At 26.6% G+C, this 14,307-nt stretch overlaps 1 protein-coding gene across 1 annotated transcript; it reads left to right on the forward strand.

Annotated features, from left to right (window-relative positions):
* The first annotated feature begins 43 nt into the window (after positions 1-43).
* Positions 44-12,387, forward strand: LOC107443497 (Vesicle transport protein Use1). Its single transcript, XM_016057386.3, has 6 exons — positions 44-276; positions 361-413; positions 2,690-2,768; positions 5,969-6,116; positions 9,621-9,799; positions 10,731-12,387. The coding sequence occupies exons 1-6, from the start codon at positions 127-129 to the stop codon at positions 10,908-10,910; spliced, it is 789 nt and encodes a 262-aa protein (XP_015912872.2). The 5' UTR covers positions 44-126; the 3' UTR covers positions 10,911-12,387.
* Positions 12,388-14,307: the final 1,920 nt, after the last annotated feature.

A 14,307-nucleotide genomic window follows, 5' to 3' on the forward strand; every position in this document is an offset into this window, starting at 1 on the left:
TTGATCGCAACCGTTGTTTTCATACTTAAGCTTTTAAAAAATGGCAACACATGTAATTGTAAACAAACATTGGAGAGTTTTCGATATTCTTTCCGTGGATAATGACGTGTTCCTGTAATTTAATAAATGCTTTTTTTTAATTGGAAAAAAGGAATTATTATCATATACACCATGTCTATTCCAATGTCTCGAGAGGAGATTAATTTCGTTCGGTTATTGACTAGAACAGAAAATTCCATACCTGAACGTCAATCTAATGATTGGAGACTGGAACCTGTAAGTAATTTTTAGCATATATTCTTCTTTCTGTTCATAATTTATTTTAATAATTCTCTTATATGCTTTCTTTTCTTTTATTAGTACGTAAAAGATATTGAATCACGACTAGCTTCTTTGAAAAAAATGAATACCTGGTAAGAAAGATAACTTGTTCATATGCTTGGTAGTGAAACTAATGTTTATTTGAGGTTTAAATGGAGTATTATCTTATGACTTTTTGAAAATTATAATATGAATTATTTTGTTGACTTAAAATATATTTTTTATGAAGACATCTTGCTTACATAATATATAAGTACATCTAAATATGCGATTTGAAGATTTGCCTTATCATAACACAGTTGCAAATTTTTGAAAAAAATTTTGTTTTATTATTGATATTTGTGAAGTGTGCAGAATTGAAGCTACATTGTAATATTTATTCACGTGTACTACTATTAAGAATTTTTTAAGTTGTTTTTCCATTTGAAGATAATCTATATTAGCATTAAAGAAAACATAGCTGTATTTATTTGTTTAGTTGTAATTTAAAGTTTTCTTCAATAAAAAAAATTACCTCTTATTCATGTTTTCATTTTTTAAATTTGTGCTAAGGAAAAACAAAGAGAATCTTTTTTTTTTAGTTGTTGTTATCTGTGTTAAAAGGATCACCAAATTTTAGTAACAAGTAGGCAGTGCCATGTAACATTTCGGTTTCATTTGCAATATGACTTCAAAAAGTGTACTTTGCACTTATAAGAAATTTATTTCAAGTGTTTTAATTTTCTTTAATGCAAAAACTTGTTTTGTTGTTTATTAATTTTCATTTGTTTATCAGACTCTCAAAAATTGAAACTGCTTTTGAGGTCTATAACATTGGAGAGAGAATATAGAATAGAATTAGACATCACAAAATGATATATTTAACAATTGTCTTCAAGTGTAACCAAAGTAAATAGTTTAGGATCATTATGTAATTATATTTTATTTCAAATATCCTACTGTAAAAGTGAAATATATAAGAGTGGAGTATTTTTAGTTTTCTGTATTTGTAATCATAGACATGCAAACTATATACCATACATTGGTCAGCCTATCAAGTTTAACACACTCATATTACGTTACTTCCATATTCAATTACCATATTTCCTGGTCTATGAGTAGACTCTATTTTTGATTACGAGATGCCAAATTTCTAGTATGTCAGATACAAGTTGACAGCTAAGAAATTCAAGAATGGAAAACATTAAAATAATAATTAACAAAAAGAAATATTAAATTTACAAAAAAAAAAAATTTATTTATCTTAAAAATTTTCTTTTTAAAAGTCTTAATTTTCTTACTTTTAATTTTTTTAGCATAATTTAGAGTATTGTTTCTAAAAAATAACTTTGTATTTTAAGAAAAAGCGTTAGGAAAAAATTCAAAATTAATCTTATATAACAAATTAATAAGAATAAGTTTTTGAAAGGTATAAATTGATACAGAATTATTTATATCTATTTCATTGTTTATATTATAATGCATCAATATTTCACGAACAAGAAATGTGAGACTTTCTTACTGGTGTGTAAGTTGAACCTTTGATTTTTCACGAAATTTTGAGTGTTTAAAAAGTCTGATCAACACTAAGCGTACCGGGTATACAATAAATCTGATCCAAAAATCGATTCAGATTGATAATAAACCCTAGCCCTAAAGCTGTAGCATTAACATGCCATGCACAACCATGTGTTTTGGTACAAGTAGCCAGTTAGTTTAAATATTTCTGATTACATAATATCTTTTTCTGAATGCATAATATTTATATCGTTACAACTTCTCTCCCTTTTAATGGGAGATTTCTCTCAAATATTTAAAGCGGTAAAAGTAAAATTTTCTCTCAAATATTTAACTCATAATTTTCGATTTAATGTATATGATTTCGAATTACTAGAACTACCACAATGTATATAAATATTTCGAATGTTTACGTGAAGTTTGGCTTTTAAGTGTGGAAAAAGTATCATTTCTACTTACCTAATTATTATTTTACTACCAGTTAAAAGTGCTAGGTTGTTAACAATGTATTTAAATTTTATAATTTATTTTAAAATGTTCACACTGATTTTGTGCAGTACAAATAATTTTTAAAGAAATATGTTTAAGCAAGTCATTTAGTTATACCTTCAATCTGTTGTTTCCTAATTTTTTTTTTTAAAAAGTAACAGATTTCTTTGAATTGAAATGCACAAAATTATTAAAAAGGGAACGAGGAAATTTTTAATGATTCTGCAAAGTCTTTTATGTACTTATTAGATTTAACTATACTTTGGTTGTAAATGATAATTCTCTTTTATGATCTAAATATATTTAATTTTAAAAACTTTACTTGTTTAATTGTTAAATGAAGAGTTTTAAGATAATGAAGTAACTTAATTATTTATTTCAGCCAACCAAGTAAAGATACCTTAGCTGAATATTCAAGACGTGTTGAATTTCTCAGAGGTGTTATGGAAGCAGAAAAGCAGGTATTTGTATACTCTTTTTACTGGTATCTTTATAGGACTTTTATTTTTACTTCTTTTAAGAAATTTAAAAAAAACATCAATTCCTAATTTTTAAAGCATTCAAATAACTTCAAATGTATGTCTAATGTTGTCTCTAATCTCTTCTTCAATTATGGAAAGAGAATACAGTTCGATAGGCAATATAAGTTTTGGGTAGTCAATAAGAAACTATTGAGAAAGACATTTACTCTAGCTAATGGGATAAATGATTGTAAGTAGAATTACTATTAGAACTTGAAAGCCAAAAATAAATTGCAACTATTTGTTGATCTGAATCAGTGTATGGATAAGAACCTGACACTAAAGTTGAATTAAGATGTGGAAAAAAGAGTGATTTAAACATTAGGCATTAGTATTAATCAAAGTAATAAAACCCACTGTGTTTGCTATATGTGAATAACTATTAGTTTTTTTGTTTTGAAAGTTAGAAAATTGTAAAAAATTTTAGCAAAGAGTTTTCACATCAAAGAAAATTTATTTGCTACTCTGGTGAACTGTTTACTCTTTATTTAAGCAATTTCTCATTTGATTTACTGTCAATAAATTTTTCTTATATAATTTATTTTTTTCCCTTACTTGTTTGATATAAATATAAAAAAAAATTTTTTAATAATTCACTAAATATAGATGTCTTAATACTGAAGTATATCTCCAAGTAAATGTAGAATCTTATTTAGTGCTGAAATTGTTTTGAATTTAAATTATTTTAACATTAAAATTTTTTTATATTTAATTGGCATTTTTATAACATTTCAATAAAAAGTCAAGTTTTCTTATTCTATGTACATCATTTTATTATTATTATAGTTTATTTTAAACTGAACTTATGTACAAAAAAATTGACATACTATAGTTTCAGTTCTATAGACAGGAACATTCCTCAGTGTTTCAGATACTGAGGAAGGTTCTTGCTTATAGAATTTAAACTGTAGTATGTATGAAAATTTTTTGTACTTTATACTTGTTATTTGCATCAGTCTACATAGCCCAAAGCACCTATCCATTATTGGTTGAACATTACATTATGTGTATCTGATAAGAATGTTCAATGTTTCTATTTTATTACAAAAGGTAAAATTTTGGATAAGAAAAAATATTTTCTTTAAAAAATTATTGATATTAGTTCTTTAGTTTTGAGTGACTTTTAATTAAGAATATTTAATTTTATAAACTTGTATGATGAAGCAGGGTGCGTACAGACTCCTTATACTCCTTAGAAACTCCTTATATTATTGCATTGCATAGATGAACTTACTAAGTCCGCTGATGAATTTGCTGTCCAAGCAAGGAAAATAAATGATGACTTATCTGTCAACATCTAATAGTTTACGAAAAACTTTAAAAGAAAAAAAAATTTAATTGCAAGTGTTAGAAGAAAAAAAATAACAGCAAATAATTCTATTTTTACATGTTACAAGCAAATTTAATTTTTTTATTATAATTTTTTCTTTTTTTTTTGGTTTAAAATGCCTTAGATTTCAAATTTAAAAATATAAAATTGTTAGGTTTATATGTTTATCTTTAACATCTGTACTTAAACAAGATTTTTTACAATATTTGAAACTGGAAAATGTATTTATGTGTAAAAGTGATAACTTTATTTATTTTTATTTATGAAGTTTGACAAAGTCATAATTTATTTCAAAAGGGCTAGAAAAAAATATGCAAAATTTTTCAAGTTCCTTATAATAACTGCTTTTTAATTTAAAAAAAAAAAATTCTAGTTATCTTTTACACAAAGCTTTTAAATGTTTGATAAGTCCTTAAAATTTGGGCTCCTTGGATTTCTTCTTCTGATATCTGTATGAACCCTGGATGAAGTCGATCAATAAAAAGGATTCAGTATCTAAAACACTAAGAACTAACTGCAGGTATTGAAATTAAAATAACTTAGTCATTGGTACAAAAGAAGAGCAGCTAAGCATTATGACTAGCTGTTGGTTTACATATACCTGTTACATATAAAGATTTTTTTTAAAAATTGATAAGTATTTAAATGAAAACTTTCGATGCAAAGGATGCAGCATATCAACATGGTCCGGATACCTCTGTGTCATGCATAATTTTACTGCATTACAACATTAATTTTATTGCTTTTCTTTCTATACATATTGTGCTTGTAAAGTTTATTGTAATGTTGTCCTTATAATAACTTACAAAAATTGTCAACTCACATTATTCTTTACTGTGATATTGCACATTTTCACTTCAATATTAATAAGTTTTTATCAATATTTGAATAGCTATTGTAAGAGAAGATATTGTAAGTCCAGAAATCAAGTATTGAGAAATAATAAAATATAATTTCATTTTCAATGCATTAATTTTTGACTTAAGTAATAAGAAGTATTAGTAAGATAACTTAATACTGTTTTCACAGAGGCTGTAGATTAATTTAAGTTCAACAGAACTAAAAAGAAAGCGGTTTTAGACTTGATTCATCTTTGAAAACTGGTTTGTAACACATTCTTAAACAAAAATTTGAAATATAAACTATATCTTCCCTCATGCTGTGTTTACCTGTTCATATCACAGAATGTTCATGCTTGAAATTTTTGCAATGTTTAAAATTTCTTGAAGAACTAAACTTAAGAAAACTGTTTTTGTTTCATTACAGCTGGTCACATTAAAATTAAACAAGGATAATTTAAGCAATATGTTTTATTTCGATTAGGTGTTAAAATTGTTTAATTCTACAAATAAGATGTTTAATACTAAAAATCAGATATTTAATTATACAAATAAGATGCTTAATTCTACAAATAAGATGTTTAATTCTACAAATAAGATATTTAATTATACAAATAAAATGTTTAATTCTACTTGCAGTGATTCAAGGTAAATCATCAGTGCATGGGCATGAAAGCAGCAGTTAACTTGTGAATAGTCAATAAAGTTTAATATGACTTAGATATGAAAACGAATTGTAGTTAATCATGCAAAAGGGCTCTATGTATAATGTTTTAATTATCAAAATACATTTTACTAATTTTTATAACTTTTAATATGAATTAGAATTGTAGTTTATGATGTGAAAGGATCATAAGTATGGAGTTATAATTTTTGAAATACATTTTACTTGTTTAACTATTTGATTTTTGTTTATATTTTCGTAAATGTTGCTTTGCTTTTTTGTTTTAATTTTATAATTTTGATTACAGCCTACTGTTGCTGAGAAAGCTATAGCAAATCAGCTGTTGTTTCCAGGATCTGCCACAAGTGCAAGCAATAAAATTCACCTGCAAACAAAAGCTCAGTACTTGCGTGAAATGAGAGAAGAACTTTTAGGAACAACAGATGATCATACAAGTAATACAAAAGTTATTTATAATTTAGATACAATTATTTTTAATGCATTTTCTGCATAAGTTTAATTTTGCATATATGCAAAATAAAGTTAGTTCAGGAAATTTCTGCATTTGTTGCGTGTCGATTCAATAAAACATCAGTACTCATTAAAGTTTTTGAGAGTGCCTCGATTTTGTCAAAAAGTAGGATAGAGTTTGCATAATTTATTGTAGCCTTATTCATGTTAATATATTACTAAAGTTCATTAGAATACACAAATTGTACAATCCTTCAAAAAAAAAAAAATTTTTTTTTCCAAATGATGACCAATATCCTGTATAACTTGTTTTCTTTGGAAATGTGAATAAATATACAATTGAGTCCTGATTTAGTGACACTATTCTGCAATACTATGAAAATTGGGGTGTCTCTATATAGAAGACATAAAATCTTAATTTGAAGTAAAATTTTAAAAAATTTATTTATATTTTTTAAAAACTAACAAGAATTTAATTTGTTGTGTGATCTATGATTCAATGGTGCAACAAAAAAAAATTTTCTTGATGGAGTTTTAAAATTGATAATTTTAATATTCTTAAATTTTCATGTACAATAATTTGAGAAGAAAAAAATTTCAAATTATAAATTACTTTATTATTTTATAAACTACATTATTAGATAATATTTATAAATTATTAAATAGATGAGAGGATATTAGTGTGTATTATATTTACAAAATTGCCAAAATATTTTACTAGTTTTTTGAATATTTTACTTATTTTTTAAGCTTGGCTAGTATTTTTTTTTCTTTCAAAATTTGAATTCTTCATTTTAAAATAAATAAATGATTCAACTGTCATAATTTCTAAAATTTTTATTAGTATCAATTTTGTTTTATTTTTTTTCTTACTAAATCTCTTTTTATTTTTAATAATTGGAAAGTCAGCATTATGTAGTTCCTGATTGGTGAAATATGGAGCCACTCGATTCATTAAGATTTGAATTGATTGATTTTCCTTTTATACTGCAAGACGGATGAGAAAAACTTTTGCATTCTGCTTAGTTTTGAATTATTCTTATTTAATTTCCTTTTTGTATTATGTTTTGTCTTTTAATAAATCAAATCCCTTTTATGATTTATCAGCTGCTGATAATTTTTCTTAAAGATGATTTTTGGGAGGGGTTTAAACTCCCAAAATATTATCACGGCTGTACCTCTTAAATGAATTCTTAAATTTATTCAGTATAGAGTTTCGCAGGATTTTTCTTTTCAAATTGATCTATTTAAGGGAACATAGGAAGTTTCTGCTTGATGAAACCTTTTGCTCATAATATTTTCAAAATCACTAAACGAAGGGATTTTTCCTACTTCTAAATTTTTTGGCGACTTTCTTAAAGTTTTGGATTTTTACACATTTCACCATTTTGTTGGCTTAAGATTTTCTTTAAAAGCGCATGGTGGGAGTCGTAGAAATCAAGTTAATTCTTTTTTGTTATCAATAGAGTATCTAGATTTTTCTATAATTTTGGTTTCTTTATGTTTCCTCTAATTTTGAAATGCCTCTCTTTGATCATTCAATTGATAATATTCGTTACACAATGAATGTGGGGGGGAAATTTCACTTTCAGGATTCATATGCCATGGGGAAAATCTTTAAAACTTGGAAATCTAAGGGAAAATGAAAATTTTTGCCAAAAACCAGGAATGTCGAGTGTATGGGATTGAACCTCTCCTTTCTTTTCCCAAGAAACATAATAAAAATATCCCGAAAAGCAGCCAAATATAATCTGTGTTTGGTTCTTTGTGGTAGTGAATACTTAAAGCAGTGACAGTGATTTCTTATTGATATATATTGGGTTTTTTCTTTCATGGTTTTGAAGTTTTGTTAATGTGCTTTTAACTGATATGCTATGAACTGTTGCTTTAAGAATCAGGGAACTTTTTTCAAATTTGTTGTGTGATCTATGATTCAATGGTGCAACAAAAAAAAAGTTTCTTGATGGAGTTTTAAAATTGATAATTTTAATATTCTTAAATTTTCATGTACAATGATTTGAGAAGAAAAAAATTTCAAATTATAAATTACTTTATTATTTTATAAACTACATTATTAGATAATATTTATAAATTATTAAATAGATGAGAGGATATTAGTGTGTATTATATTTACAAAATTGCCAAAATATTTTACTAGTTTTTTGAATATTTTACTTATTTTTTAAGCATAGNTATGTAGTGCATTTAACTTAATTTTGTTGTATGTATATGGATATATTGGGTTTGCTGGGAAAATAGTTTCCTTTTTTTCCAAGAGAGGACTCAACTGTATTTTTTACAGCCAACTTCACACTTAAGCTGTCGTTATAAATTTTGACAAGTGATACAGCAAGACTTTCTTTTGAAAAAGTTGAATTGATTTTAGTCGGTAGTTTTTGGTTGATGCCGTTTCAAATAATGGAATATGAAAGGCAGTATTTTCAGCATATTTTACTTTTTTCCTATGAAAAAGGTAAAAATGCTGTTGGAAAAAAAATTATTGAATGAGTGTGGAGAAGATGTATTCACAGTACGACAGAGCCAAAACTGATTTTCAAAATTTTGATCTGGCAATTTCGGTATTGAAATGCCATTTGAAGCTGCTGAAGACACAATAAAGGCATTAATTGATGCAAACCGACGAATTACGATTCCTGAGATTAAATTTATCGAATACCACTGTTTATGATCATTTGAAATGCTTAGGTTTAATCTCAAAGCTTGATATATGGGTTCCTGTAGCTTTTACAGATAGTTTGTGCTGTCACTTTGAAGTCTTTGATTTTCTTCTCAAACCTCATAGAAATGGTACATTCTTGAAGTGTATCATCAAGAAGAGGTAAAAAAAAATTACATGGGCCCATTCTTTGCCAACAAAAAGCCAAAATTTTATGAGAGTGGAATTGCCAGCCATCTGCCAAGTGGTCAGTGTCCTGACTACGAAATCAATGATTGCAGGTTTGAATCCTGTTCAGAGCATTGATGTTTCTCTGTGTGTGTTGTTCTATGTTGTGTGAATGTGACCCACCTTATGAGCGGCATTTGTGGTAGCCAGGCATGGGTAATGTTGCTTGGCTCCAGGACTTGGGTTCATAGGTGCCCACGTTAAATGAGCAACTGTTCCAACATATTCCAAAAGAAAGAACGAGAATTACAGTACCTGCCGTTAGGGAAAAAAATAAGTGTGGAATTATGCTACTGCCAGAAAGATGGGGAAAGATATTGAACTAAAATGGACAATATATAATTCATAAAATATTTTATCACCATAAGAAAAAAATTTTTATTTTTATAAATAAAAAAGAAATTACTTTCCGAACAACGCAATATATTATATGATTATTTATTCATTTTCATTCACTTTACTTCTATGATTTTTAAGTTATAGTACTTAATCAAATATGGTTTGTTTATTATGGTAATGTATGGTATATTTACTAAATGAAAGTGATATATGTGCTATTTTCTCATCTGTTAATTTCTTTCAGTGTCTGATGGGGTACGATTAAGAAGTGTGTCATCAACCTCTCATCAGGACGATTTTGATGCTGTTATGCAATATCATAATTCAATGCAAGAAAAAGTTGCTCAAGACATGGTGTCTTTAGTCCAAAATTTAAAACAAAACAGTCTTTTAACTGGACACATCATCAAAAAGGATACTGAGGTATTTAAACAATTTTAAGTATAAGAGCATTTTAGTTATTTTTAAACTAAAATGTCCATGATTACATTCTTGCCGGTAAAATAAATATTGATGCTAAATCAGATATTCTTTTGCCATTCTGAAAATTTAAATGGTGTTTTAAACGTGTACTACAAAAATTGATTAGTTTTTTTTTTTTTTAATTTATCATAAAAAATGTCTTTGAAATATAGATCTCAAGCAGAACTTTGGTACACCCGAGACACTCATAAAATATAAAATTATATCTCATTTGTGTTACTTAGAACAATATTATATTGTGCTAATATTAAAAAGAAAATGGTGTTAAGACTTGCAATGAATCTTAAATTAATCCAGTTCAAATTTAAAACCAAGTTACTTTTTTCTGTAGTTTGATTTGACACTTGAAAAATTATATGTTCATTCATCTTAAAGATGTTTCTCTAGAAACAAAGAAGTATGTACTAGGTTTTTCAAATAATAATAATAGTTTTTTAATGATTAAAATCAGGATTTGAGAGTACCTGAGGTTACACCAGGAAGCATTAATTAACTTTTGATTACTGAGAAGATGCATTGATTAACTTTGTAAGATCTCTAACTGGTACCCATAATTTTTATATAGTTTTTGCCGTTCGTTTGTTATTTAAATTGTTTGTTATTTAAATTCCATACTAAGCTGTGAAGAGCTGAACATTTTTAATGCCAATGATGCTTATTTAAAAATAATTTAATTTTAGGATATTAAACTTGCAATTGTTATGAGAAAAAAACAACACTGAAAATAAAAAATTTCTTTGTCAAGATTTTAATTCCAATGTTTGTTGTAAATAACATGAACATTTTCACTTAAAGGGGGAGATTTATTTATAAACAAAGCATTACTCTACAATAATATGGTGCATAACACAGTGTTTTATCAATTTTACAGGCTTTAATAAAATCTGGTGAAATGGCTGATGACCGATACAGTGAACTCAAGGTAGAGAGTGACAAGCTAGAAACTTATACAAAAAGAGCCTGTAACTGGTGTTTATGGATTATGTTAGGTGCAGTTATTTTAATATTTATGTGGATGATTATTTTCATTCGACTCTTCCCAAAGAGATGATATTTTATTTAATTGAATAGAAACTTTACCAGAAATATATTTATTTATATTTTTATGCTATGTTCTGTTTGTTATTATGACATTTCATTTTAAAAGCCTGTATAAAATTATAATATAGTGTGCAGAAGGGTTTTTTTTTAATTATTAAAGTTATTAAAAGATTACCCTATCAATTAACATGCTGTCCTTTGGGCATGTTCTTTCTGGGTGTAATACAAACTTCCAGTTTTAGGTCATTTCCTTAAATATTAAATTAAGAAGACAATGAGAAGAAAAACTAAATCTCTTTATTGATTTGAATACTCTCTTTATTGATTGAAACTACATTAATAAATAATTAGTATTTTGTAACTTACTACTATTGTTCAATTTTGTAACCTTTTGAATCTTATCTAGAAGAGCAGGGGCAAAGACGAAGGAAGGGTTTACCCCACTAGAGAGTTACAAAATCTCAGAAATTTAAAAAATATGTGTAAATGATTGATTTTATATTAATTATTTATCATCTTTTATATGTCATTGTTTATGTATATGAAATATTTTTTTACACTGTGATGAAGATAAAAAATAAATATCTCCTATATTTAGTGCTGCTTGAGAATGTAGAAATTCAATCTAGAGAATTTTGCAAATGAGAGACGAAATTGTTTTCTCATCCCATGTATTGCAAATATTAATAACTTAACTGCTTCCTTTGCTATAGTTTTTTAAGTATCAAAATATATATCACAAACGTATTAGCCATTACATTTTTTTATAACTACGTTTTTTGAAATGACTATCAGTTGAAAATCAAATATTTTTAAAAACTTGTTGCAGATTCACCATTTCTGTTCTAGGCTTTTAGTTTAATACAATTCAGAGCTATCGCAATAATAATTGCTAACAGCTTGTAAAAAAAAAATTCTCTCTATTACTTAATAATTTTTTCTAGCTCACTAGAGAATGATCCCCATTAGTTCAAGTTTTCTTTATTGTTATCTACATACCTTATTTTCCAGTTTCTATGATGTTTAAATATGAAAGAGAAAATTCCATGCTCACAGCAATTTAAATTTAGTGTTTTGTCAATTAAACTTGAATTGTTTTGATTAATTTATTGTAGTTGTTAGATCGTGTTTTGTTCTTAAATATTAACCATATCTTTAAGGATAAAAACATTGTCTAACAAATGTCCTTAAAAGTTGTTTTCCTATTTTATTATGGTCGTTAGATTATGTTTTGTCAAAATTAGTAAGACTATCAAGAATTTGCAAATATTCCGACAGATACGAACTTTTCGAAGTATTAATTTCAATTTTTAAAAAAAATTAACACATTTTAAACGAAAATTCACCGGAATATAAATACAGATAGATATTTAAATTTATTAGTCGTAGTCAAGTACTCAATTTGTTCATCAACTCAAATTGTGATTATGCTGAATCCTGCTATCACTGGTTGAATAATTCTATAAAATAAAATTTTTTTGAGTGAATTGAACTTCTTAATACTAGTAGAACTTAATACTAATGTCTGAAGTGTTTTTAAATTATTTAGAGCATAAATAAATTATGATGCATTAGTGAATTTAAGTTTATATTTATTTCAATTTTTGTTAACTCTAATGGATAATTATTAAGGAAAAACACAAAAAAGAATCATTTGTATAGGGCACGGGCTCATCTGGCCTTATGATAAATCATGCGCTGATTGTTGTATCAAGGTAAGATAACTTTAAGGATACATTTCCAATGATTATCTGCTTAAAAACTTATTCAAATAAAACAAAAATATCAAATTAGGCCAATGTATCAAAATTAACAATTAACTTGAAAATTTATTTCCTTTACTAATAGAAGCAAAAAAATTAAATGATTAACATTTCTCTTTCTCAATAATAAAACAATTCATATAAAAAATTATATTTGGATATGAAAAATAAATCTATCAATGAGTTAGTTGTATATTTGGAGCAACTACTTCTTTTCACTTAAAGAGTAGTTTGAACCAACGATTTCCTCCTTTCAAAGCTTAATTCTTGGAAATAAAAATTTTTTAATGCACAAAAATTAATTTTTTGAGGCAAGTCTAGTCGAGTTTTATGAAAAATTCCATTTCGAACTTGATTTAGCAAATTTTCTAAAACAACATATTTTGGAGCATAGCATTTTATTTCATAACTGTCGTTGAACAACCGACCCAAATTTGGGTTATGACTACTAATGCAGAACTTCGTAGCCTTGGTAATTTTGAACCTAATGCAGAAGACAAGGAAACTCCTGGATCAAGTATTGGAAGAAATTTGCCTTTGTGGAGTATTTTTCGATGGTACTAACCCACATTTGCATTACATAGAGAGGAAAACCACCAAAACCTTCCACAGTTAGCCTGACGGCAAGGGGACTCTAACCCATGATCCGTCTACCACTGATGATTTTTTAAGTCAGTACTGTGGTCAGTGCTAGCCGGGTATAGATCTACTAGCCGGGGCCATATCTACTAGCCATTGCTGGGATTCGAATCTGAAAGCGAACACTCTATCTCTTGAACCATCACGACTCAGAGCATTGCATTGAAATAGGATTGGTACTTACTAGTTTATGCACAATTTAACCATTTTTGAAACTAGTTATGGCATTACTGAGATATGTACAGTGCACCAAAAAAAAGGATCACCTTGAATAACTTTTAATCGAACGATTGGATCTTCAGGGTTATCTCAATGTGACTTAAAATATGCAAATTAATTAGTACAAACGATATTTTTAAGTGACAAAATCAGACACAATAACTTACTTTCTCCGAATAAACATACCTTTTTTGGAAGGATTTCGGTCTCCCAAAATATTGAGGGTAGCTGCAATCTGGGAAATATGGTCCCAATAGTCTGCACCCATTTAATGTTAATTTTATTTTTTTGCGTATTTCGCCATATCTCGAGGTTTTCTAAAGCAAATTGAAACATTTTTGCACACAATTAAATTTCCGTACAAAAAATAAATTCTAGTAAATACTTGTTATTTAAAAGGTAAGGTAAAAATTTTTTAAAAAGGTAAGGTTAAGGTAAAAAAAATTTTACGTCAGTAAGTATGTAATTTCGTTTGACAAAATACAAAATTTGAGCAAAATTGGTTAAATAGTTCCAAATAAGTCTTATTTTTTTCTTTTTCTTTAAAAAGTCGAATATTTAAAATTTGATTTCTCAGGAATTATTCAATTAATTTAGCTCAAATTTTCTATTTTACCATGTAAAATTACATATTTTAAAATGACATAAAAATTTTATACCTTACAATTCAAAACTTTTTTGTCTATTATTAAATAAAATAATCGATAACAAATATCAAATATTTACTAAAAATTATCTTTGGATAAACGAATTTCATAATTGTGTGCAAAAAATTTTTTAAATCCG

Source organism: Parasteatoda tepidariorum, chromosome 8 (assembly GCF_043381705.1).
Source record: "Parasteatoda tepidariorum isolate YZ-2023 chromosome 8, CAS_Ptep_4.0, whole genome shotgun sequence".
NCBI lineage: Eukaryota > Metazoa > Arthropoda > Arachnida > Araneae > Theridiidae > Parasteatoda > Parasteatoda tepidariorum.

Coding starts and splice junctions, on each gene's coding strand:
- LOC107443497 (XM_016057386.3), top strand. CDS start 127: ATGCTTTTTTTTAATTGGAAAAAAGGAATTATTATCATATACACCATG. Junction 277..360: donor ATGATTGGAGACTGGAACCT/GTAAGTAATTTT, acceptor TTCTTTTATTAG/TACGTAAAAGATATTGAATC. Junction 2,769..5,968: donor TTATGGAAGCAGAAAAGCAG/GTATTTGTATAC, acceptor TTTTGATTACAG/CCTACTGTTGCTGAGAAAGC.